Source organism: Gorilla gorilla, chromosome 22 (assembly GCF_029281585.2).
Source record: "Gorilla gorilla gorilla isolate KB3781 chromosome 22, NHGRI_mGorGor1-v2.1_pri, whole genome shotgun sequence".
Taxonomy (NCBI): Eukaryota; Metazoa; Chordata; class Mammalia; order Primates; family Hominidae; genus Gorilla; species Gorilla gorilla.
The window spans coordinates 34685595-34711927 of record NC_073246.2 but is presented as its reverse complement, the minus strand read 5'-3'; the positions used below and the strand labels follow the sequence as shown (position 1 = coordinate 34711927).

The following is a 26333-nucleotide window of genomic DNA, read 5'->3' as shown; positions in this document are numbered from 1 at the left end:
TACTCTAGCTGGTTTAAACCAGGAATTTCTTCAGATATACAGATACTGCCTTGAGTCATTGGAAGGACTGAAGAAATGGATTCTAGACTGAACTCTGAAAGTCACCATAGAACTGGACCATCATGGGGAGCTACTACCTCATCCACAACCAGGAAGTTGCTGAATTAAGAGGCCACATTTCTCCAACAGGAAGTTAGTGCCACAGTCCTCAGCTCTTGAGCCATGCCATATTGGCCACAACCAGTCAACAACTCAGTCAGAAGGCCACCCCCACAACAGACCATGCCATATCTGCTGAGACCTTGGCCAGCAAGAGATTCCCAGTACTCTCCTCTCTCTTCTCACTTAATTCATTCCCAAAGTCTCAGGATCCTCTCTCCACGTGACTTCATTCTGAATCAAGTATAAATAATAAAACTTAAATCCCATCTGAAACCTCAGCTTCAAGAGACTCTGTTGTGTTGAATAATAGAGATTTCCAGTCTCTACAGTAGAGGCAGGCAAGACAGAAAGATGTTGAAATAGAGGTTGAGTACGCCAAACCATTGGATTAGCCACAGTTGCTCTGGAAAGTTGGGGCATTCGGTGTATTGTTGGCCAGCCTTTCCCTCCCTCATCTTCAGGCATCCAGTGCACATATATTATCTCATTTTTTCCTCAGCTCTACCTTTCAACAAAGTATTATTATACCCACTTTATAGATAAGGAAACTGAGGCTTATAAAGTTTAAATAATGTGCAAGAAGGTAACAGACTCAAGGTTTGAACCAAGATCCACTTTGCTATTCTTACATGGTAGAATTTATATATGTGCTTTGCTGAAACTGATCACCCAACAATAGCAGCCTCTCTCTATTCTCAATTCCCTTTATTCTGGCTGTGATTCACTGGCTTTCCAAATGGCTGAATAGGCCTGGGACTCTTCCACCTCCAAACCTTTGCTCCAGCAATTTTCTTAATTACTTGAGTTCCTTTATCCTGTGGGCCACCGAGAAGCCATTTGTGCCAGGCTCTCTGGGTGCAGAAAGGAGGAAGGATTTATCCATCAGCTTGGATCCGCAGTTCATCAAAGAATCACTCCATGAGAGATTGTTGTCCTTTCCCCCACATCTGACCATGCAGATCTCAGCCATCCTTTAAGGCCTAGATCCAAATCTACCTCTCCCCAAGGACTTCACCAGTCTCCCTGGCAAAGGCCGACCTTCACTGAGATTCCCCTGCATTGTGTCTGTATCTCCCTTCAAACATTTCCCAGATGCAACTTACATAATTGCCCCTCCTATAGTATAACTTCCTTAAAGACAAGAACCATGACATTGATCTCTGTGCCCCTTAAATCTCCTGGCACAGTGCATGTGTGTGGTAAGGATTCAGTAGGTGAATAATAAATAAATGAATGAATAAATTTCCCTACTGAGGTGCTCTCTTCTTTAACATATTGGAGAATCTGTATCTGGGTAATTACAAATCAATTGCTCCAGACTCCTAGTGCTTTTAATTGGCAAGATTTTTCTTTATCTCAGCAGTCCCCAACCTTCTTGGCACTAGAGACCAGTTTCATGGAAGATAATTTTTCCACGGACAGGCAGGGGTAGGAGGTGGTTTGGGGATGATTCAAGCGATTACATTTATTGTGCACTTTGTATTATTATTGCATTATAATATATAATGAAATACTTATACCACTCACCATAATGTAGAATCAGTGAGAGCCCTGAGCTTGTTTTCTTGCAACTAGACTGTCCCATCTAGGGGTGATGGGAGACAGTGACAGATCATCAGGCATTAGATTCTCATATGGAGCATGCAACCCAGATCCCTCGCATACACAGTTCACAATAGTTCACAATAGAATAGCATTCTCAATTCAACCCTATGAGAATCTAATGCCACTGCTGATCTGACAGAAGGCAGAGCTCAGGTGGTAATGTGATTGATAGGGAGCGGCTGTAAATACAGATGAAGCTTCTTCTCTTGCTCACCCACTGCTCAACTCCTGCTGTAGCATGGACTGGTACCAGTCCATGGCCTGGAGATCGGGGACCCCTGCCTTATCTTTTTTTCCCATATTTAGTGAGACTTCATCAGTTGTTAAGGCCCAGGTATTTATCTTCCCTTAAAATACATATATTGAAACCTAATCCTTAATGTGATAGCATAGGAGGTGGAGATGTTGGAATGTGATTAGGTCATGAGGGTGGAGCCCTTATGAATGGGATTAGTGCCCTTGTAAGAAGCTGAAGAAACCACAGTTTCCCTTCCACCACGTGAGGACTCAGCTAGAAGGTGCCATCTATGAACCAGGAAGCAGACCCTCACCAGAAAACAAATCTGCCTTGATTTTGGCCTTCCCAGCCTACAGAAATAAATACGTTGTTTGTAAGTTACCCAACTAATGGTATTTTGTTATAGAAGCCCACATGGACTATCAGTTAATGTACATAGAATAATTTTTACCTATTTATTGGTTTTGTGGCTTCTAATATTTTTTTAAATGAACTTTAAAAAAGACAGAATAATGTCTATCTTTGGAGTTCAAATGAGTTTTTTTTCTTTGGAACAACTACGATAGGACACTTTTTACAGTAGTGCAGGCATTTACCATAAGTAACAATTCATGAGACCAAAAAAGGTGGAATAAATCATGAAAGTAAAAGTATCAAGGAGTCTCCGTACTCTACATTTAATCCATTCAATTTCCTGCTAAAGTAGAATTTCCTCCATTTGTGTCAATCCTTTGGGATCAGCCTACAGCAACAGTCTCCTCAGTTTCTTCTAGAAACTTCCCAGTTTAGAACCCCAAAAGAGTGGCCAGCAGTCACCAAGGCAGGTTCTCTCCTGCGTGTAGTTAATGAGACTGGTAGGCCAGCAGCTTCCTCCTGGTTGCCATGGAAATGACCAGGCTGCTGGCCCGCCGAAGACGGAAAAGAACAGCAAGTGCAAGACCACGCATTCCACCCTGGCTTGCAGATTAAACCAGCTGTCAAGCCAGGGTGAAGGATCCGTGGCCAGGCAGAGGTCTGTGGAGTGGAGAGGCGAGGCCTCATGGTGGAACTCTCAGATGTAAGTAATTTCTCTGTTCTTCTTTTTTAAAAAGCATGTCTAGTCTGACAGTTTTTCAGAGCTTCAGAATTTCTGCTGCATGGCAGGAACTGTGACGGTTGGAAGAACCATTGTCAGGGTCACCTTCTTGTTGCATTTGCATTTCCTGAACATAATGTACATGTATGAGTGGCTTTCACTATGAAACACTTTTTTAGGCTTCCAGGCATATGAATTCCTCTTTACTGAGATTCTGCCTTTAAAATGAAAGATTTTCAGTGCATTAAGCAAAGAATGACATGGTCTTCTCATTTAAACCTTAAAAAGATAAACTCACTTAAAGCTAATATAACAGATAGCTCCTTGAAATCTTGTCTCTATTTTAAAACATCTGGCTAGACTTTTCCATTAGTCTTCAATGCTAAATAACAATTAAGGAAAAGAGATATTATATCTCTTTTGATCACAAACAAAGAAAAGTGGGAACTCCCAAAACACCAGCTGATACTGTTTCTTTGCTCTGTTTTATCTTTCAATAATATTATATTTACTGCCTATTTACACACCAGGCTTTATAGAGTTTGCTGATTAGAAAACAAAGAAAGAAAAGAAAGTAAGCTAAGATGAGCATTAACATTTGGATTGGATAGTTCGCGTTTTTAAAAAATTGGTCTTTTATTCAAAAGTGAAAAAGCATGATAAATAATGTAGCAAAAGGCAAGATGAAGAGGGGAATGTTTTAATTCAAAATGAGTAGAACATATACAGTCTTCCATTTATTTCTTTGTTTAATAAGCATATTTTTGGAAAGCTTTTAGCAAAAAAGTATGTTGGTGTATACTGAGGACCGGAAATGTTTCAAAAACATTGTGCATAATATTTATAAAAAACCCATCCTTAAAAAATACCAAAAAAAAGACCTCATTTGTTTGAAAATTTTTTACCGAAAAGAGCCATCCTTGAGAAGTTTTTTGCTTTTTTTTAGACTAAATAATGCAATATGCTTGGAAGGAAAAAAAAGACTTTTCATTACTTTTTTTTCTGACAGAAATTGGGCATTTTCTGAAAATAACAGTTTCAATAAAGTATTTATGGAAATGAGTGCTTTTCAAGAGCTGACTTGGATTTCTCATCTTTCTTTTCCACACTAATATTTTTCACTGCTTAAAGCTGCCACATTATCAGCTTTTAAAATTCAGTGCCCAGTGGCTTGTGTCTGTGTCTGTGGGAGCTAGTAGGTCAATAGGCCCCAGTGGGAAGAACAGGCAGGCCTCACAGTTCTGTGGGCGTGGGACCAAGGGGCAGCTGTGCAAAGCTGTGGATGTGAACCCCAGTGATGCAATTAACTGAGTGTCTACCAAGTCACTCAAGGGGAAAGCCTGAAGGATTTGCACTCATTGCCTAATTCACTCTCTCAAGGACTGTGTCAAGTAGAAAAGTACAGTAGCCACATATTTTAGTTAGGACTTCCCAGTGGCTCACTCTCTGAGAATTCTTTGTCCCACATTCCATACCTATGTTAGCAGAAGCAGCACTCTGCTCATATTGTCCTCTATTCTGATTATGAACTTAAGAACAGAAATTTCTTTCTTATGGTTCTGGAGACTGGGAATTCCAAGGTCAAGGGGCCTGCATCTGGCAAGGGCATTCTTGCTGTTTCATCCCATGGTGGAAGGTGAAAGGGCAAGAGAACATGTGTACACACATAAGAGAGACAGAGAGAAAGGGGGTCAAATTCATCCTTTTATTTGAAACCTATTCCCATGGTGACCAACCCACTCCTCAATAACAGCATTAATCCATTCATGAGGGCACCACCCTCTTAAAGGTCACCCCTTAAAGCTCCCACTTCTCAACACTGTTGCACTAGAGATTAAGTTTCCAACACGTGAACTTTAGGAAACACATTCAAATCATAGCATTTAGCATGAGGGTTCTATACACATGTAGGTTAAAGGCCACAGCATCTAGTAATAGAATACAATGCATGGAATCTCACTTGAATAGGCCCAAGACCCTGGGGTAGGAAATAGCGCTGTAATTTCCACCATGACTCTTCAGAGTATAGTTGGCTGTCTGGGTTCAAATTTTAGCCATTATTAACTAGTTCTGTGACCTTGGACAAGTTATTTAACCTCCCTGAGTATCCCATGTGTCATTTCCTGATATGAAAATGGGACCATATGCAGTGGCTCATGCTTGTAACCCCAGCACTTTGAGAGGCTGTGGTGGGTGGATCACTTGAGGTCAGGAGTTCGAGACCAGCCTGGCCAAAATGGCGAAACCCAGTCTGTACTAAAAATACAAAAATTAGCTGGGCGTGGTGGTGCACCACCTATAATGCCAACTACTTGGGAGGTTGAGGCAGGAGAATCACTTGAATCCGGGATGCAGAGGTTGCAGTGAGCCGAGATAGTGCCACTGCACTCCAGCCTGGGTGACAGACTGAGACTCGGTCTAAAAAAAAAAAGGGGAGGGGGGGCCATAATATCTACCTGTAGGATTACAGAAAGGATTAAATAACATAAAACACGTGAAACACTTAACAGTACCTGGCACAAAAGAAACACTCATTAGATCTTACTATTAGTGAATAAAAATATGGATAGTTCCTGATTTCATTCAATTTTCAGTATACAACATACGTGTATCACATTTTATATATTATAGTATGTTGCCTCTTTATCAATGACAATTTGCTGTATTTAGCTAGCTTAGCCTTGGGAACACAGGGCTGAGGAACAGTGAATTACTGGTACAGTAACATTTCTCATAGGAGTCTGAAGTTTCTTGGGAATCAGGAGCTGTGTATTTGGCATGTTAAGTTGGAGATGTCTACTAGACATTCAGAAAGAGCTATCAGATACAATGTGGGACATGGGAGCACGATGCGGTCAGGAGCTAGAGACGTATCTCAGTTCACCATCAGCATCTAGGTGGTATTTAACTTCACAGGACAGCATGCAGGCACCAAGAGAGTGGACGCACATACAGAAGACAGCCATGCACTGAGCTGGGGACATGCAACAATAACAGGTAAGAAGATCAGGGCCGGGCACTGTGGTTCATGCCTGTAATCCCAGCAATTTGGGAGGCCGAGGCGGGCGGATCACGAGGTCAGGAGATTCAGACCATCCTAGCTAACACAGTGAAACCCCGTCTGCACTAAAAAAAAAAAAAAAAAATTAGCCAGGCGTGGTGGTGGGCGCCTGTAGTCCCAGCTACTCTGGAGGCTGAGGCAGGAGAATGGCGTGAACCCGGGAGGCGGAGCTTGCAGTGAGCCGAGATCACACCACTGCACTCCAGCCTGGGCGACAGAGCGAGACTCCGTCTCAAAAAAAAAAAAAATAAAATAAAATAAAATGCCAGCCAAAAGACTGAGATGGAGTGGCCGTTGAAGGAGCCAGAAAACCAGGAGAATGTGACAACATGGAGTAACAGAAAGCTATTCTCTCAAAAAGAAGGGGGAGGCATCTAAGTCAGATGCTTGTGGGAAGTCAAACAAAATGAGACCAGGAAATTAATCACTGGATTTGGTATGGGGTTGGTGGGATTCACTGGGAACCTGATGAGAATGGTTGCAATAGAATGATCGCAGCAAAAGTCTGGTTTTTTGGAGTGGCTTAAAAATCTAACACGACTAGGTACTAGGCTCTGTGTGATAACAGATTGGCTTACAAAAGCTCATTTTTTTTTTAAATTTATCTTACAATAGACTGATGTTGCACTCTAAGAAAAGTAGGTTTGAGTCAAACAAGAACTGTCACCTATTCCCCCAGCATAATAAAATGTCATGAAAGAGGAGAGATTTGAAGACAGTATCAGAGATGAAGGTAGTTTCTTAGTGGACAAGAAACAGAAATCATCCCCAAACACAGAGGGCAACATAAGCAGCATGAGGCGAATGGGGTCCAGATTGGAGAATAAGAAAACACAATGGGGGCAGGTGCGGTGGCTCATGCCTGTAATCCCCACACTTTGGGTGGCGGGAAGATCTCTTGAGGCCAGAAGTTGTAGATCAGCCTGAGCACTACAGTGAGTCTGTGTCTCTACAAAAAATTTTAAACATTAGCCAGTGGTACGCACCTATAGTCCTAGCTATTCAGGAGGCTGAGGTTGGGAGGCTTGCCTGAGCCCAGAAGTTCAAGGTGACAGTGAGCTACTGCACTCCAGCCTGGGTGACAGAGTAAGACCTTGTCTCAAAAAAGGAAAGAAAGAGAGAGAGAAAGGAAGAGAGGAAAAAGAAAGAGGAAAGAAAGAGAAAGAAAGAAAGAAAGAAAGAAAGAAAGAAAGAAGGAAGGAAGGAAGGAAGGAAGGAAGGAAGGAAGGAAGGAAGGAAGGAAGGAAGGAAGGAAAGAAAGGAGGGAGGGAGGGAAGAAAGAAAAGAAGAAAGAACAACGAAAGCCCAGTGAGACATCACACACACACACACACACACACACACACACACACACACACACATGCACCCCTCGAGGCTTGTCCCTGCAACATGCCGTGATGCCTCTCCTTTCCCAGTTTTGATCCACTTCCCATAAAAGGATTACTTCGCATTTGCATCTCTGAAATGCCTGGTCTCTGGGTCATTAAAAAAAACAAAAAAAGAATCTTCTCTGTGGCCAGGAGGTCTGAAGAATTCATTTGGAGTTGTGCCTAGACACTATTTCATGGGCACTCGGTTTAGCCCAAATCGTGATGCCAGATTATCTACTGGAGCTCTGCTGCTGTCACAAAACTAATCTTCAAAGAGTCATCAATGAGATCAGGATTCACTCTTTTTAAATAAAATTCTTATTTTGCAATAGTTTCAGGTTTACAGAAAAGTCGTGAAGATAATAGAGAGTTCTTATATAGAGTTAACATCTTACATGAGTATGGTACATTTGTCACAATTAATGAACCAGTATTGACACATTATTATTATAAAATAAAGTCCAAACATTATTGAGATGTCCTTAGATTTTACCCATTGTCCTTTTTTTTGTCCCAGGATCCCATCCAGGATCCCACATTACCTTTAGTCATCATTCCCAGGAGGCATTTTAAAACTCTGAAAAATCTTTCAAGAAAGAAACAAGGTTTAAATGTTCATTGGTTCCAATATTTGTAACTAAAACCAGCAAAGGAAATTTTAATTCTTATTTTTGTCCAAACTCAAATGGTCGGAACTATAGCTTGAACAGAGTTGAAAGGAAAAAAGCCCAAGGCTTACATCTTAAGGAAATAGTGCAGGTACTTTACGGGAATATAAGAAGGGCACGACTGTTAAGTGGAAGATCTGAATTCCCTTTTATTGTTCTGGAAGCAGGTAATTAAAATAGTAAAGGTCTGCCAGCCTTTTTTTTTTTTTTTTCTCTCATCTCCTAGCAAAGGAATTAGTATCTGACTCATTTTCCTTGGCAACCTCACACTCACACAATACTAGCCCAGTAATTTAAGCAAAGCTCTCCCTGAGTTAGCTTTGCAAGATTGGACTCTGAAAGGTTACGTCGTGGGGGAGTTTTGCAGCAAGGGCTGTTGTAATCTCTCAACCAAGAGCAATTAGGGGAATGGCTTCGTGATGCTCACAAATATCTGTGAGACCAAAATATACTAATTCTACTCTTGTTTTCCTTCGCCCGTCGGAAGGTGTGTGGCATAAGATGGAAGGGCAGTGATTGGAGGCCTGACTTGGGACTCACGTTCTCCATTCTAGCCAAGTGTATTTCACGCTTCCTCCTCATCAGATTCACAGGAAAGTTGTAAGGCAACCAGGAACCTAGACTAGGCCTTTTGGTAAAGTCACAGGAGGTTGGAGGTGCCTCCTGGGATTTTGCCAGATGTCATTCAATGGCTTTCAAGGATGATGCACAGCTAGGCCATAGGAGAGTAAGCTCAAATTCCCACCCTGTCACCCATACACAGAAACTCATTCTGGTTTTTCTGCCATGGCTAGGCCATACAATGAAAGTTGCTGAAGAAGAATATGAATTTTGCCTGCGGATTTGCTAACACTCGACAATCCTAGGAGGTAAAAGGCAAAAGAGGGGCTGGGTGCGGTGGCTCACGCCTGTAATCCCAGCACTTTGGGAGGCTGAGGCAGGTGGATCACCTGAGGTCGGGAGTTCGAGACCAGCCTGACCAACATGGAGGAACCCCGTCTCTACTAAAAATTAGCCGGGTGTGGTGGCACATGCCTGTAATCCCAGCTACTCGGGAGGCTGAGGCAGGAGAATCGCTTGAACCCGGGAGGCGGAGGTTGTGGTGAGCCAAGATTAAGCCATTGCACTCCAGCCTGGGCAATAAGAGCAAAACTCCGTCTCAAAAAAAAAAAAAAAAAAAAGGCATAAGAGGGAATCAAGGATCAATAACACGCCTCATTGGCTTAGCCAATGTAGGGACTCATTTGGATAATATAAATAGTCATGGAGTGCTCCTATGTGCCAGGCCCTGTGCTAAGGACTGGGGAAACTGCGATCAGCAAGAAGGCATCAGAAACCTGACCCCCTGATATGGTTTGGCTGTGTCCCCACTCAAATCTCATCTTGAATTGTAACTCTCATCATTCCCTCATGTTGTGGGAGGGACCCAGTGGGAGATTATTGAATCACGGGGGTGGTTTTCCCAATAACACTCTTGTGGTAGTGAATAAGTCTCGCGAGATCTGATGGCTTTGTAAGGGGAAACCCCTTTCACTTGGCTCTCACTCTTCTCTTGTCTGCCACCATGTGAGACACGACTCACTTTCCACCATGATTGTAAGGCCTCCCAGCCATGTGGGACTGAGTTCATTAAACCTCTTTCTTTTGTAAATTACCCAGGCTCGGGTATGTCTTTATCAGCAGCATGAAAATGGACTAATAAAACCCCACAGTAAATCAACAAGGAAGCCCCTCATCCAGGCAGCAAATTAGTGGGTGAAATTAATACCCAGGTGAGCTCAGTGCTTTCCAAATAAAATATCTACTTTTCAGTCAGTTCTTACTCAGCTTCTAAGCTCCTGAGCACTTTAGTCTATGTCTATGATTCAATCAATTTAATCTCAAACAAGTAATCCAGTTGATACCTGAAGAGCTCCTGGCTTCACCAGCCAGAGGGCACAGATGAAGTTAAGTGAACACGAATAGCTTGTATTCTGCTGGCTCGTGCTCCCACCTACCAGATACAGGTCCTTGCCTCTTCCCACCACTATGTCTACAAAACAGAATTTCCTCTAGGTGCTTCTTTGAGTCCCCAGGGGTCTTGCCTATGCGCACAATGGTCCTTTCATCTGCTTCTGTCCCCAGCCCCCACTGGATGCTGACTGTCCCTTGCCTTGGCCATGGGGGTCCCTGTTGCTTGATGACCAGGGAGCAACATCCAGGGGTAGCCCCAGTCTGTTCTTGAGAAAGGGTCAAATAGTGCCATCTGTCCCTCATTCCTCACTGTGCTAGAGCTGAGCTGTACTCAGTACAGAAGTGGAGAAAATGCTTCTGTCCACCACTCAATGTCGCCCTTTCTTGCCTGGGCAGGGGGCCACTTGTGCCTCACATCTCAGAATTCTTAAAAGCACTTCTTGCAGTCTCTGCTTGCTACCTGACCGGACTCAGCCTCAGGCATACATTTGGGCTGGAAAGACTCAAATGCCACTGTCCCATCCCTCTGCTCTTCCCTGCCCTGGGCCCTCCCATATCGTCTTCGCTCTCCTTCAACAATTCCATGTATGCAATTAACCACCTGAAGATGGTTCCCCCTCAACTCATAAGACGTAGCCAGATGTATCCATTTGGGCTTGGCTGGGTCCAACATAGTGTGACTATTCTATGGGAGCATTGAGCTTGGTATTTCAGGAGACTAGTTACCAATGATCCAGGCTAATGAGAGGAATAAACCACATAATGTAATTAGCAAACACTGCAGGGCTGTGAATGCAGAAGGGCTGGTTTGGTCCACAAGGGTGGTTTGATGTGGTGGTTTGGTTTCCTCATCGTCTCTGTATTCATTTCCTATTGCTGCTATAAAAAATTTCTACAACTTGGCCAGGCGCAGTGGCTTACACCTGTAATCCCAGCACTTTCAGAGGCTGAGGCAGGCAGATCACTTGAGGTCAGGAGTTTGAGACCAGCCTGGCCAACATGGTGAAACCCCATCTCTACTAAAAATATAAAATTTAGCCTGGTATGGTGGTGCACACCTGTAATCCCAGCTATTCAGGAGGCTGAGGCAGGAGAATTGCTTGAACACGGGATGCAAAGATTGCAGTGAGCCAAGATCGTGCCACTGCACTCCACACTCCAGCCTGGGTGACACAGCGAGACTCCATCTCAAAAAAAAACAAGAATAATCTACAATTTTAGTGGCTTGAAACAACATATCTATATTATTTTACACTTCTGGAGGTCAGAAGTTCAAAACCAGTCTGACCAGGCTACTGTGAGGGTGTCAGTAGGCCTGGTTCCTTCTGGAGACTCCAAGGGAAAATCTGTTCCTTGCCTCTTTCAGCTCCTAGAGGCTGCTCGCATTCCTCAGCTTGTAGCCACATTGCTCCAATCTCTGCTTCAGTTGTCATATTGCCTTCTTCTTATAAGGACCCTGTTGATTACATTGGGCCCACCCAGATAATCTAGGATCATCTCCTTATCTCAAGTTTCTTAATTTAATAACGTCTGTAGAGGCCTTATGGCCATGTAAGGTAACATATTCACAGGGCCCAGGGATTAGGACACAGGCACCTTTAGGGACCATTATTTGACCTACTATAACATCCATTAGGCACAGTTGGAGATCAGAAATAAAGTGTTTTGATCACATCCCATATTCCTGCTGTTCCTTTAAACATTTCATACACATTTAAGTTAGCAGAAATGGGAATCAGATAATTAATTTCTATTTTCCAGACTAGCTCACTAATAATTTCAGGACCTCACAATCCTCAGAATTTACAGGAGGACGTTTGTAAATCTGATTGGATTCATTACAGGAAAAATCATGCAGAGAGACATTTTTGTTTTATGCTGTGCCTGTTCTCTGTCTAGTCAAATGTTTGATACAAGTAATGCATTAAATGAACCAGTTACTTTAGATTTCTTTGGGGTGGCTTTTGGGATGCCCTCACAGAGCATGGTAATATATTTGTTATCACTATGACTCTGATATTACAAAATATCAAAGTCTATGAATAGTACTATGTATATTGTAGCATGCCTATGAGTACTTATGAGTGTACAATATACATAATACTACAGAACTATTCAGGCTGGGTGTGGTGCCACATGCCTATAATCCTAGCACCTTGGGAGGCCAAGGCAGGAGAATCACTTGAGCCTGGGAGTTTAAGACCAGCCTGGATGACATAGTGAGACCCCATCTCTAAACAAAATAAATAAATAATATAGTACTATTCACACATATATATATATATATATATATATATATATATATATATATAATCACATGCATCTACTTTGCTTTTGCAACCTGTGTGGTTGGATTATTATCCTGTGCCATGTCAAGAGAAATAAGACTCAGACAGGTTCTCCGACTGATCCAACTATATACTAGTGAGTTCAACATGAACAGTCACAAAAATATTTTAAAGTGTGTCCTCTCAAAACCCAAATTGCATACTTGAAGCTAATTTTGCCTACATAATTCCAACTTACAGAGACATGAATTTACTTCATCTTTTTCTAGATGAGCAAAAATATCAGATGAGAGCATATAGTTTAGATCCTACTATAGAAACCAAATGAGATTCCGATCACATCAGAATTACTGGGAACTCATTTCCTGCCCTGCACAATGAACTGTGTAAACCACAATGAAAGGGAAGTGATCTTCACCCACAGAGACTGCACAGAATGGTGACTTCAGCATTAGATCCTTGCAAGGGCCTGTGAAAATTCAGTGGCTCATACCAAGGATGAGGATGTGCTGTTGTGGAATGTGAAGAAGAAATAAAAGACAACACGTATCACAGTAAGAAAACATTGGGGAGGGACCCAAATTAGTTTTCAACTTCATAAGCTTTGAAATGGTAAACAACAAAGATATCATTCCATTTTCAAATATCATCTTACATAGCGTTTATCTCTAACCTATCTCCTGCAGTGCATTCGTGGAACAAAGCCAAAGAAAAGAAAAATGCTAAAAATCCCTTTTTTCAAGAGCATTTCAAGGTCCTACATCTAAAGCCCTCACACTGCCTGTGTGGGCATCTCATCCACATAACAGAAGAGCCAACACCCCTCCTCGACCTCAACGGGAAGAGGGGTTGCACAGCCCTGGACAAGTGGGCACTGGACCTGAGAACAGGTGACCACTTGTTTCTGGAGCCCAGCGTGGGGTCTCCACCCCACACTCCTCCCATACTTTCTGTTTGATCCTTGCTATCTCTCTAATAAGGAACAAGGTAGCCATAAGGCTTACAGTGCAAATACCCTTGGACAAGAATGTGTTGGTTTAAATTCTGATTAAGGCCTAACCAACTGGTATCAGATACCAATCTGTGAGCAGGTTTTCAGCACTGGCTCCTGGAAAGAAAAGAATGGATGATCAGGGAATTAAGAGGAAGGCACATCAAGGGGAACTGGGGATCGGAGAACTACTCCAGCTACTCCATAGCTTGCCATAACTAGCCCTCACTAGCAGCTAGGCTTGCTGCCAGTCTGATGAAGCCACCCAGAGGCTCCTAACTCCGAGAAAATTAGCTACGTTTTTCTCGTGGCTGTCAGGGCTCACAGTGGATGTCTCAGGGAGTGGCGTTCCCAGGCAAGCTGTGTTGGGGTGCTAAGAATGAGACAACGATGGGAGGCTGAGGCAGAAGAATTGCTTGAACCTAGGAGTGGGAGGTTGCAGTGAGCCGAGATCGCGCCACTGCACTCCAGCCTGGGAGACAGAGAGAGACAAATGCTTTGCTGTGCTGCCCACTGGGCTCTCCTGCTCCCTGTACCACTGGTTCCCTCCTGGAGGTTCTAGCAGGTGTCCTGACTCATGCTCATAGGAGGAAGACAGCCTCATCCTCATCCCCACCTTCTCAATCCTACATTCTTGGTTCTCTCCATCCCCTTGAGGATTCCAGATATTGAAACAAATTTATCCAAAGAGCCTGGAGTTAGAAGGAGTCAACAAATGGAGAGATGGAAATCACTGAGGAAAATACAAAAGAAAACTATTTAGAATTCACTGTCCTGACTAGTGTTTTCTCCCCAGATTCAGTCTCTCCCTGGCAACCTAGGTTACCTTCCTTAAACAAGATCTAAGTAGATGTCTCCTGCTTCACCATCTCCTGCTTTACCATCTCATTTTTTGTCTCTTGCAGGAGCCTCCAAAGAGGGAGCTTACCTCACAGGAGGTTTGCAAGCCAAGCTAGTGGGGTAGAGCTGAAAATATTCAAACTTTCATTTTTATTTATTTTTCATCTCAAATTTTTAAAAATGCTACAGTTTGTGTATTGTTGATAATACAGATGATATGTAAGCATGGTAATACGTGAATGGCCTTTATAAATTAACAGATACATCTATTGGGGAGGGTTTTAAAATCATTTATTGATGGGGTGATGATCAGAAGAGTTTGGAGACCAAGTAACTGCCAGCATAAAGTCCAAACCCCTTAGCTTGACCAGCAAGGTCCTGTCTAACTCTGTCTTCCTGCCTACATCCCCAGCCTCATGGACCTCCAGATGTCTTATACCTGCTCTAAACATACTAAGGACTTTAGTCATTCTGACATCTGCGCCAATGACTCTTATATCTGCACTGCCTCGCCCTTCCTAACCCGAACCTCTTCTCTGCCTGGCCCAAAGAGCACATCCTTTGAGAGTCTTTCCATTTCTCCCTTACCACCACTCCATCTGCATCTTTTTTTTTTCTCTTTTGAGATGAGTTTCACTCTTATTGCCCAGGCTGGAGTGCAATGGCGCAATCTCGGCTCACTGCAACCTCCGCCTCCCAGGTTCAAGTGATTCTGCTGCCTCAGCTTCCTGAGTAGCTGGGATTACAGGTGCCCACCACCACACCCAGCTAATTTTTTTGTATTTTTAGTAGAGACAGGGTTTCACCATGTTGGTTAGGCTGGTCTCAAACTCCTGACCTCAGATGATCTGCCCACCTTGGCTTCCCAAAGTGCTGGGACTACAGGCGTCAGCCACTGTGCCTGGCCTCCATCTGCATCTTTAAGAACTACCAATCACATTGTCTTATAATTAGTTGCCCAGTTGTTTGTTCCCAGAGTACATTCCAAGTTCTCTGGGCAAACTTCAAGTCCCTTGAGGGCATGGATGATATCTTCTTCATTTTTGCTTTCCCATGACTTAGGCCATTTGCTTGGCATCCAATAAATGTCCTCTAAATGTTCATTTCTCATTTTCTTTTGAGAAAAGAGGATGTAAAAATCCTAAGTTGCAAAGCAATATTAGCACCTGCTGTATCGTACCCAGCTAGCAGGGTAGGCTAGCTGCTTTGACAAACTTCAAGATATCAGTGGCTTAGAGTAATTGAGATCTGTTCCTCCCTTACATCACAGACTAATGCCACTAAGGGGGAAGAGGGGTGTGCTCTCTTTCATACAATCATTCAGGGATTCAGCCTTTTGTCTACAGTTCTGCCATCTTCTAGGGCCGTCGGTTCCTTCGTGGAATCTTCCACCATATTCCATTGGCCAGAACTCAATCACATGGTACCACTTCACTACCAGAAGCTCAGAAATGAAGTCCAACAGCGTGCTAAAGAAGGAGAGGAGAACATGGCATTCACGGGGACTAGAAGTCTCTGATATACCTAGGTTGTAAGACGCAATAAGTAGCTTGATGCAACCATGACAAAAACTCAGGGGATGTCTATGCATCCAAATTTTTCAGTCAAGATGCTAAAAACTGTGCATGTTTTTTGTTGTTGTTTTTTTTTTGTTTTTTTTTTGAGACAGAATCTCACTCTGGAGTGCAATGGTGCGATCTCAGCTCACTGCAACCTCTGCCTCCTGGGTTCAAGCGATTCTCCTGCCTCAGCCTCCTGAGTAGCTGGGATTACAGGCACGTGCCACCATGGCCAGCTAATTTTTGTATTTTTAGTAGAGACAAGGTTTCACCGTGTTGGTCAGGCTGGTCTCGAACTCCTGACCTCGTGATCTACCTGCCTTGGCCTCCCAGAGTGCTGGGATTACAGGCGTGAGCCACCACACCCGGCCTATGTGCTTACTTATTAAATATTTGAGCCTTTGTGCATGATTATTAAATATTTGAGCCTTTAAATCACTGGACATGTTTAAAAACCAGAGCTACTATTCAGATTCAATTTGAGTATTATTTTTGTATTGCAGCTGAAGAAATCTCAAGAACAATACTAGCAACTAGCTGCATAAAGACAGAGGGTTCTGAATTGAGGAGATACAGACATCAGTTACTTCAAAACAAATTCCACACAGATTCCTTCTCAATCTAGGATTACACCCAACATTTAGATAATGTTTATACTTGGCTTCAAAAGGAATGTTTCAAACTTGACTAGTTCTGTTTATAAGAAGATATTACTAGTAAGGAGATATTGTGTCAGTGGGAGGACAGCATTTGGAGCATTTGCCCAAAACAGATTTGAAATGTCATAAATAATGATGTTCTGAGCTCTATAGTCCTAACACAAAAGACAAATAACTAATTGTGGAAAAATCAAGTGACATTCTCCAAATCCTTATAGCAATTAAAAATCAAAAGCAATTTAAAAACGTAATTTGGAAGTGAGCTTAATTTGAAATCAAAAGTGGTTTTTATTTTATTATTTGAGATAGAGTCTCACTCACTCTGTCACCCAGGCTGGAGTGCAGTGGTGCGATCTCGGCTCACGGCAACCTCCGCCTCCTGGGTTCAAGGAATTTTCGTGCCTCAGCCTCCTGAGTAGCTGGCATTATAGGTGTGCACCACCACACCTAGCTAATTTTTGTATTTTTAGTAGAGACAGGGTTTCCCCATGTTGGCCAGGCCGGTCTTGAACTCCTGACCTCAAATGATCTGCCCTCCTCAGCCTACCAAACTGCTGGGATTACAGGTGTGAACCACCATGCCTGGCTGTGATTTTTATTTTTAAAGTGGAAATGCAATTAGGGGAAAGACTCAAGAGAAGAAAATTGTGAAAGGCTCAAGAGTCAGAAGCTGAGGAGATGCCCTGGCAAGAAGCAGTCTCAAGTATAGATCTGAGTTATGGCTCTGGGGTTAAAGCCAGAAGAAAGCTAGGGCCCAGGCACCCCAAGGAACACACTGTGAAGCCAGGACTTGGAGAGGTAAGCAGGGCTATCGCTCACAAATGCAGTACCCAAAGTGTGTCCCTGCAAAAATCCTTGAAGATTCTTGGGTGGTAAAATTGAGGGGCCCTCCAGTAAAGGAGCCAATTTGAAAATCTGAATATATCCCACAAAGTCAGACATATATCTGCACTCTTAGAGGGCATTTTATCAAAGTGGTGCTTTAGTGTTTGCTGAGACTGAGAGGAGTAGAGTTGCAATGCTCACCCATGCTCATCCCATGGGTCTTGTGGGCACCCACCTTTCTGACTGCCTACCTGGCCCTTTTCTGATAGTGCCTCCTGATTTCCCTTTGCAGAACCATCCTTCTACCCTCTCAGTCCACTCTTTGCAGTGGGGCTGATCCCATTCATTGGCTCCCAAGCTGAGTGTACGACTCAGGAGACCAATGTATTTTTGCCTCCTAATATTTATTTATTTACTTATTTGGTTATTTATTTCATTATTATTATTATTTTATTTTTTGGTTGCAAAGTCTCACTCTGTCACCCAGGCTGGAGTGCAGTGGCACAATTTCAGCTCACTGCAACCTCTGCCTCCCAGGTTCAAGTGATTCTCCTGCCTCAGCCTCCCTGTAGCTGGGATTACAGGCACATGCCACCCTGCCTGGCTAATTTTTGTATTTTTGGTAGAGACAGGGTTTCGCCTTGTTGGCCAGAATGATCTCGAACTCCTGAGCTCAAGCGATCTGCCTGTCTTGGTCTTCCAAATGCTGGGATTACAGGCCTAAGCCATTGTGCCCAGCCATATTTATTTATTCATTAGAGATGGGGTCTTGTTCTGTCATCTAGGCTGGAGTGCAGTGATACAATCATAGCTCACTGCAGCCTCAAATGGCCTAAGAGTTCAAAGCCCAGTGAAATCACAGCTCACGAGGGGTACTTGAGAGAAACTAGGGGAGGAAGTTTTAAGACACAGTCTCCAGCAGAATGGGCTGTCATGAACCCGTGGAGTAAGAATTGGGGTTAGGTCATGAGGAGAACAGGTGCCTTTGCATATCATCCCTCCCTCTGTCAGTCACCCTAGGCAAGAAGCCATCCAGAGAGACTCCGAGGCCAGGGACTGAGTGTGCTCACACACCTTGCCCTGAACCTGCACTTGTGTCCCTATTTCTGCCTGTGCAGCCATAGCAGATACCACAACAGGGTGGCTTAAACAACACCGAATTCTCAGACTCAAGTGATCCTTCTGCTTCAGCCTCCCGAGTAGCTGGGACTATAGGTGCACACCATCATGTCCAACTAATTTACTTTATTTGTAGAGATTATGTCTCACAATGTTGGCTGGGCTGGTCTTGAACTCCTGGCTTCCCACAATCCTCCTACCTCAGCCTCCCAAAATGCTGGGGTTACAGGTATGAGCCACCACACCCAGCAGCCTGGTGCTATTTAAAGAGAGGTTTATTTTATTTTATTTTTTTTCTTGAGAGGTTGCTCAGCTGATAGAAAGTAAACCTGGATCTACTAGTGACCATCTTGTCCCCAGAAGGAGTGATCTTATCTGGGAACAAAGCCCACAAATGAGAAACAATAAATGAAAAATGGACAGACATTTCTGACAACCTTTTTTGAGTAGCTGGATCAAGCCATGCCTGAAATCCTTCCTTAATTTTTCAAATAAGTGAGCAGTTTATTTTGTTTATTTTTTTATTTTTTTTACCCAAGTGAGTCTTAATTGGATTTCTATAGCTAGCAGTTAAAAGAGTTTGAGTACACTGACATTTGGTAAACTATGTTTTTTCATTCATTCAATGAAATTTGTTGAGTCCTTGCTATGTACTAGGCACTGTGTGGGAAATTGAGAATATAAAGCCCAAAAACTGCTCTCTTAAGGTCTTTACCCCAGTGAAAGAGAACCTTGAACTAATAATCACGGTACAGCCGAGTGCAGTGGCTCATGCCTGTAATCCCAGCACTTTCGGAGGCCAAGATGGGTGGATCACCCTGAGGTCAGGAGTTCAAGACCAGCCTGGCCAACATGGCAAAACCCCATTTCTACTATAAATACAAAAATTAGTCGGGTATGATGGTGTGTGCTTATAATCTCAGCTACTCAGGAGGCTGAGACAAGACAATCGTTGGAACCTGGGAGGCAGAGCTTGCAGTGAGCTGAGATTGCACCACTGAACTGCAGCCCGGGCGACTCCATCTCAAAAGAGAAAAAAGAAATTCATGATAGACTGAAGGAGGAAAATTTCCAACTAGCATTTCTGTGGCAGCCTCCATAAATGGGTTACCAGGGGTATTTGCCCCACTTGGTGCCCTCTTAGTGAGCCTTCCCCCACTAGGCATGTGTTTTTGTTCTGGCCTTTGGGCTTCCTAATGTCCAGGAGGCAGGGACCATCCTGAGGTCTAGCCAGGGCCTTACTGTTGGGAAGTTGCTCACAAATTCTTCTGGGAACTTCTTGTCCCACATGTTCCAGCAAACCAATATCCTTTTCTCTTCTGATCTCTTTTCCTCTTCCACGGCTGCCTCTAAAAGGATCAGCACCTGAAACAGGGAGGCAGACACTTTTCTCACTAGGTTCAGGCTGATGAATAGACCTCTCCCCCCTTTTTTCTTTTAAGGCTAGGGTCAGGGTGGGCCAACGGTATTGACAGCATTCCTGGTTCTGGGATGACAGGGTTACTGGGACACGAAGTCCCAGAGGCCTCCAGTGGAATCTGGGACAGCTGATTGTCTAAAATTATCTTGTAATTAATAAATTATTCACCGTTCCTCACTAAGGGGGTAGACACGCCCACATTCTAACACTGCTTAAGACTGTTAAGCCTCTTGTTCAGGGAGAACTCTTGTTCTCCACGTTTCTCAAAGCTCTTTCTTTCATGACAAAATGTACCTATTAATACATTTAATAGGAAGCCTTTAAGAAAATCCTGTGCCAACTTCAAAATAGATACAAAGCACTCTAAACCGCCTTATCCAGTCCCCCGCGTCGAATCTCTCTCTCTCTCTGCTATGTTCTCATAGCCGCCTGTATGTTCAGTACAGTGCTTCTCAGTTCAGCCTTATTGGTCTTTTTCCTTTGAGGATAAATCCTGGAGGATAGGATCCAGGTCTTTTGTATCTTTGTTTCTTCTGCTTGGCCTAAGCCAGGGCCTGGCACACAGCCCAGGCTGGGCCCTGCCTAACTCCTGCATTTGCCCCCTCCTCTCGCCTCCTCCCCACTGCTATAGCTTCTCCATCCTCACATGCAGGATGGGCCTGGCTTTGGGCTATGACGCCCCAGCCCATTGGAAGCAGAATCAATTTCGTTAGGACATAAGTTCTATGAGGACTGGGCCCTGGGTTGTCTTGTTCTGAGTTGTACCCCCATGGCAAGCAGAGGGCATGCCACCTAGTAATCTTCCAATAAGCATTAGTTGAAGGAAGGAAGGAAGAAAGGAAGGAAGGAAGGAAGGAAGGAAGGAAGGAAGGAAGGAAGGAAGGAAGGAAGGAAGGAAGGAGGGAGGGAGGGAAGGAGGGAAGGAGGGAAGGGGGAAGGGGGGAAGGAGGGAAGGAGGGAAGGAAGGAAAGAAGGAAGAAATGAAGGAAGGAAGGAAGGGAGGGATGAATGCATGAATACAGTCACAATTGCTGTGAATCAATGTCTCACCCTCTGTTCAAGTTTACGCGGCAGAGCTTACTTCTATCCTCCTGGCATCCCAGCCATGGGGTTGTGGCTTGTGCCTCCTGCCTGTCTACCCGATCCCTGGCATTTTCAGCCTTGATTCCTTTGGATTTCTAATTGCCTTGTGGCCTCATCTTACACCCTAATTGCTGCTTGTCTGCCTAGCCTCTTTCCTGCTGTCACTGTACTCTTTGGACACATGTTGAGCTCTTCAGACTGACCCTTCCACCTGTGGCTCCCTGGCCCTTAGTGTAGTGGCCCTGCCAGTAGCTCTGGGCCCTCTCACTCAGAGGTCGCATGCCAAGTATCCCACCACACCCATGGAGCTTAGCAAATGGAGATGGACTGAATTGTATTGTTTCTCTCCTCAGTCATTGGGGGAATGTTATTACTTTCGCCAAACTGAAATGTGGTACACTCTGCCATAATGCTCATCTCATCTCATTCCAATCACACCACAAAGGAGGATCCTGCATCTGTCATATGCCAGACACTGTAGGGCTTTTACCCCAAAACTGGACATTGGTGTTGCTCTTTAAATTACCCATGCATCCCTACCTTATTTAGATTTTTTAGAAGTTCTTATATATGGTTTTGTTTTGGAGCCCTGCAATACATTGACAAGATCAGTTCATAAATTTCTTCTGGCATAAGAGTAGCTAAGTCAAAATAATTGTGATTAATCGGTGGGTGATTAGTCTTTTTGTTGTCTATTACCACAGTTACCTAGGTACATTTGTAAGAGGCCCTGAACAGGATGAATGGACTCACAAACAGATTAATATGGTGGGGATGGGAGGCATGTTTATCTACTTAGAAATTAAAGCTTACCATTAACTAAATGCTTCATTGGTATTCATGCTATGTTGTGTAATAGGTAGCGCTTGGATAGCTGAATCCAACAAAGAAGTGTTTGTCTCCCGAATTCCAGGAAGTCAGATATTGAGGGGGAGAAAAGCATGTCATGTTCAGGGGTTTTTGGGCGCTTCATGCTAGTAATTGGATGTTTGGAGAATGTGCTCTTTCAACTCCAAATCCCTGCCCATAGATAGGATGCGGTAGGTCTCCTCTCTGGCATCCGCTCTGGCATCACTCTGGCTGTGTTGTTGGCATGTTGCTCTCACTGTCAGCCAACATCACTGGGAGTTTTACACCTCAGATGAGCAGAGCTCAAAGGTTTGGCTGCTGTCTCTGGATGAGGTGCTGAGAAAAGAGCTTGCCCAGTGCCTGGGCTGCAAGCATTGCCTGTGGCTCAGGAAACAGTTATTAGAACTGCAAGAAAGAAATGTTTACAACTTGTTTTTTTCTGGGGTTCCTTTTCCATAAGCTGTGTATTTCAAATGAAAGGTTGTGATAAAGCTGCCTCTTTTCTTTCAGGTGAGTTCCAACAAATTGGTTCAAAAAGAGGGGGGATAAACACGCTGGCCCATGCTGGGCAAGCATGGCACCACCTCCCAGGCACTGTCTTCTTCTGATCAGCGCTCTGGGTGTCTTTGCACTTAACTGCTTCACCAAAGGTCAGAAGAACAGCACGCTCATCTTCACAAAGGAAAACACCATTCGGAACTGCAGCTGTTCTGCGGACATCCGGGATTGTGACTACAGTTTGGCCAACCTGATGTGCAACTGTAAAACCATCCTGCCCCTTGCGGTAGAGCGAACCAGCTACAATGGCCATCTGACCATCTGGTTCACGGACACATCTGCGCTGGGCCACCTGCTGAACTTCACGCTGGTCCAAGACCTGAAGCTTTCCCTGTGCAGCACCAACACTCTCCCCACTGAATACCTGGCTATTTGTGGTCTGAAGAGGCTGCGCATCAACATGGAGGCCAAGCATCCCTTCCCAGAGCAGAGCTTACTCATCCATAGCGGTGGGGACAGTGACTCCAGAGAGAAGCCCATGTGGTTACACAAAGGCTGGCAGCCATGTATGTATATCTCATTCTTAGATATGGCTCTTTTCAACAGGGACTCAGCCTTAAAATCATATAGTATTGAAAACGTTACCAGCATTGCCAACAACTTTCCTGACTTTTCTTACTTTAGAACCTTCCCAATGCCAAGCAACAAAAGCTATGTTGTCACATTTATTTACTAGCATAATAACTGTGTCCAGCTGCCTGGAACTTTGGCAAATGATGAATAATTTGCAGAAGGAATCTGGAAATAAGGCTATGAGATAGGTATCCCTACCCACAACTGTGCCTCTCTCCACAGGCTCCATTTGCAAAACAGCCACACATACCAATAACCAGCTCTCTGTTCTGCTCTGTGCCCAACTGCAAGAACACTTTTGAAAAACAAAAGAAAAAGAAACCAAAAAACCAACTTGATTCCGTCCAGGGACATGTCTTGGGAGCCAGCTAGGCTTGGTCTCTGCAACTAGAAGCCTGCAGGGAAATGTCCCGTCAGAAATGGAGAAAGCAATACACCCTAGAGACTGCTTAGTGGAGCTCCTCCTAGAAGGTGACCCCCAAGAAACATATCTTCTTTCAAAATACTGCCTTAATTTTTTTCTGTTTCATTTTGTGAAATTGCTTGGAATTCCCCTAAGTAGAGAATAATCAATTTCAGAGGTTTGGGGACTATGAGTTTTATAAAATGGTCGGGCACAGTGGCTCACACCTGTAATCCCAGCACTTTGGGAGGCCGAGGCGGGCGGATCACCTGAGGTCGGGAGTTCAAGACCAGCCTGACCATCATGGAGAAACCCCATCTCTACTAAAAATACAAAATTAGCCGGGCATGGTGGCATATGCCTGTAATCCCAGCTACTCGGAGGCTGAGCAGGAGAATCGCTTGAACCTGGGAGGCGGAGGTTGCAGTGAGCCAAAATCGTGCCACTGCACTCGACACTCCAGCCTGGGTGACAGAGTCAGAGATCACACCATTGCACTCCAGCCTGGGCAACAAGAGCGAAACTCCATCTCAAAAAATAATAATAATAATAATAATAATAAAATGATTAGGTTCTCTTAAACTGATCTTTTCTAAATACCTTGCTAAGAATAGATGCACCGAGAAATAAGAGGTTGGAGACTGTGTTTGTTGGGGTGGAGGTACCACAGGCATGGATAGGGTAAGACCTTAGGATCAAATGGGGGGACCAGTGTTCCAGAGAGAGGGATGCAGCAGTGAAAATTGGAGGACACAAAACACATTTGCATCTATCTCAAAATTTTGCTTAGAGCACAGCCTAACTGCAAGGAAAGTTCTTCACTTCTAGCCTTTCACATTCTTTTCCTTTTCTTTCTTTGCATGGTCTGTCTTTGCCCCTGCTATACCATTTCACCAATTTCTCCTCTCATTTTCATCTTCTTTCTCCTTCTCCTTTTCCTCTTGCTCCAAAAATCAGAACTTAGATGAATACCATTCGAGCTATGTTTAACTACGTTAGGGGCTAGCCTGGGAATTTACTCACCACTTACAACATTATTTCTATTGTTAAAAGTGCTCAAATTATTAACAGATAATTAACAAAAAAAATCTGAGGCTCAATCCATTTGGAAGGTTAAGATTGCAAAGTGAAGGCATTTTATATGACACGGTTAACACAAAATGATTTTATGTGTGCTGATAAAAGGAACCAAAGCAACATACTTTTGAAAAAATTAAATGGATTCATTATTGTACAAAGAAAATTTTCCCTCATAGAGACGCAACTTGCCATTAAAGTGGACTGTAAAGAATCCATGGCTTGGGAGGCCACGGCAGGCGGATCACCTGAGGTTGGGAGTTCGAGACCAGCCTGACCAACATGGAGAAACCCTGTCTCTACTAAAAATACAAAATAAGCCAGGCGTGGTGGTGCATGCCTGTAATCCCAGCTACTCAGGAGGCTGAGGCAGGAGAGTCACTTGAACCTGGGAGGCGGAGGTTGCAGTGAGCCAAGATTGCGCCACTGCACTCCAGCCTGGGCAACAAGAGCAAAACTCCATCTCAAAAAAAAAAAAAAGAAAAGAAAAGAAAAAAGAATCCACTGCAATTGTGATACAAATGTCTAAACCTGGAGTGGAATGAATTTGAAACATTATTGCATTCATGATACCATAATGATAAGAAATAGTCCATGACTTAACAGGATGTCCTGGGGTTGATGACTTTAGATCACATACATCACTTTTTTTTTTTTTTTCACTTAACCTTAACATAGAGTAACTGAAATAACCTGCAATTTCTACATTTGCTTAATTGGTGGGGGATTTAGCCATTCAGGCTAATTAGCATGAGCCCATGTCAGTGTTTAAATTAGGCCAAAACAAAGACCAAAGTATGAATTTTAATAGAAAAATGTGACCTCATTACTGACATTGTACTGCAGATAATGTTAAAGTGAAAGAAAAGAATAAGGAAAAGGGGAAAAAGGAGGAAAAAGGAAAGCAAGAAAAGACAAGTGAAAAGATTAGTAATATATTCATTGTCATTAGTTACTGAAAATATAACAAATTGAATTTTAATAATTTTTATTAATAAAGTATAAAATTAAATGATGTTAGAAAGTATATGCCTCCTATAAATATCTTCCATTTGGTAGCTTTTAATAGTTTCAAAGCCCTTTCACATATGTTTTAAGTAAGTCTTTTGAGAAATACTTGTGAGTTAATGGGACTTAAACCAACAGAAAAGGAAAGCTAATTTAGTTATAAATCAAGCCTGAGGTTTCAGGTTTCAGGACTAAAAATATGGTTCAGTTTGTGCTGCTGTGGGATGAAGAATGGGCAGAGAAAATCCACAGTGCAGGCATGGGGATAAATGGCATTTGGCACTTAGCTGCAGGGTTTGGGGGACAACAGGGAGTGGTGGGATGGTGGTTAAGTAAGGGTGCATGCCCCACCTGAAGCTCTACAGTGGCTCAGCTCCAACTGAGTGTTGCCATGGGAAAATCTGATGGGGCCAGATCTGATCCTTCAGAGAATGAGGAATTCCAGGTTGTTATGTGAATTCTCACAATTTGTAAATGTCGGCTTGCCATTCAGCTTTTTTGTTTGTTTGTTTTAAATAATATCATGTGGGTCAAACAAACTATGTTAATGGTACCCATCTGGCCTGGGGCTAGTAGCTTATTGCCTCTGGCCAGTGGTGTGCTAATAAAAGTTTAACCACCAGCTCTCCAACAAAAAAGGGAGGTGGGCTGCTCTGCCTATGCAGTAGCCATGCTTTTATTCCTTTATTTTGTTAATAAACTTGCTTTCACTTTACTCTATGGACTCGCCTTGAATTCTTGCTTATGTGAGATCCAAGAACCCTCTCTTGGGGTCTGGTTTAGGACCCCTTTCTGGTAACATCTTTATGGCAACCACAAAGGGATGATATTAAGGAGACCCCTGACCCAAAGGAAATAGACCAACACTGATTGGCTGACTTTGGAGTCAAGGAAACATTTCTTTTGAGCTATTGACAGCTTTCAACAATTGCATAAATTACACTCCTGT

The 26333-nt window shown here is 43.4% G+C and overlaps 2 protein-coding genes across 6 annotated transcripts in view; one reads left to right on the top strand and one right to left on the bottom strand.

The window, feature by feature from the left end:
- LOC101137472 (putative uncharacterized protein C21orf62-AS1) overlaps positions 1-26333 on the bottom strand; it is an 82290-nt gene that overhangs the window by 37322 nt on the left and 18635 nt on the right. For 2 of the 3 annotated variants that reach the window (XM_019017884.3, XM_004062708.4), the window contains exon 4: positions 19656-19778. In XM_019017884.3, the coding sequence (XP_018873429.2) occupies positions 19656-19778 (123 nt within the window). Of the gene's footprint in view, positions 1-12478; positions 15721-19655; positions 19779-26333 lie in introns of those variants that run through there. The other variant, XM_063702752.1, reaches the window with a different exon arrangement.
- EPCIP (exosomal polycystin 1 interacting protein) lies at positions 2920-26141 on the top strand. Of its 3 annotated transcripts, none has more exons than XM_004062704.5 (3): positions 2920-3062; positions 5997-6077; positions 22276-26141. In XM_004062704.5, the coding sequence occupies exon 3, from the start codon at positions 22340-22342 to the stop codon at positions 22997-22999; it is 660 nt and encodes a 219-aa protein (XP_004062752.1). In that variant the 5' UTR covers positions 2920-3062; positions 5997-6077; positions 22276-22339; the 3' UTR covers positions 23000-26141. The 3 variants fall into 3 exon arrangements, 2 of the variants coding, with proteins under 2 accessions (XP_004062752.1, XP_004062753.1); XR_008674804.2 differs by lacking the exon at positions 22276-26141 and adding an exon at positions 8974-9350 and having other exon boundaries at positions 2938-3062; XM_004062705.5 differs by lacking the exon at positions 5997-6077.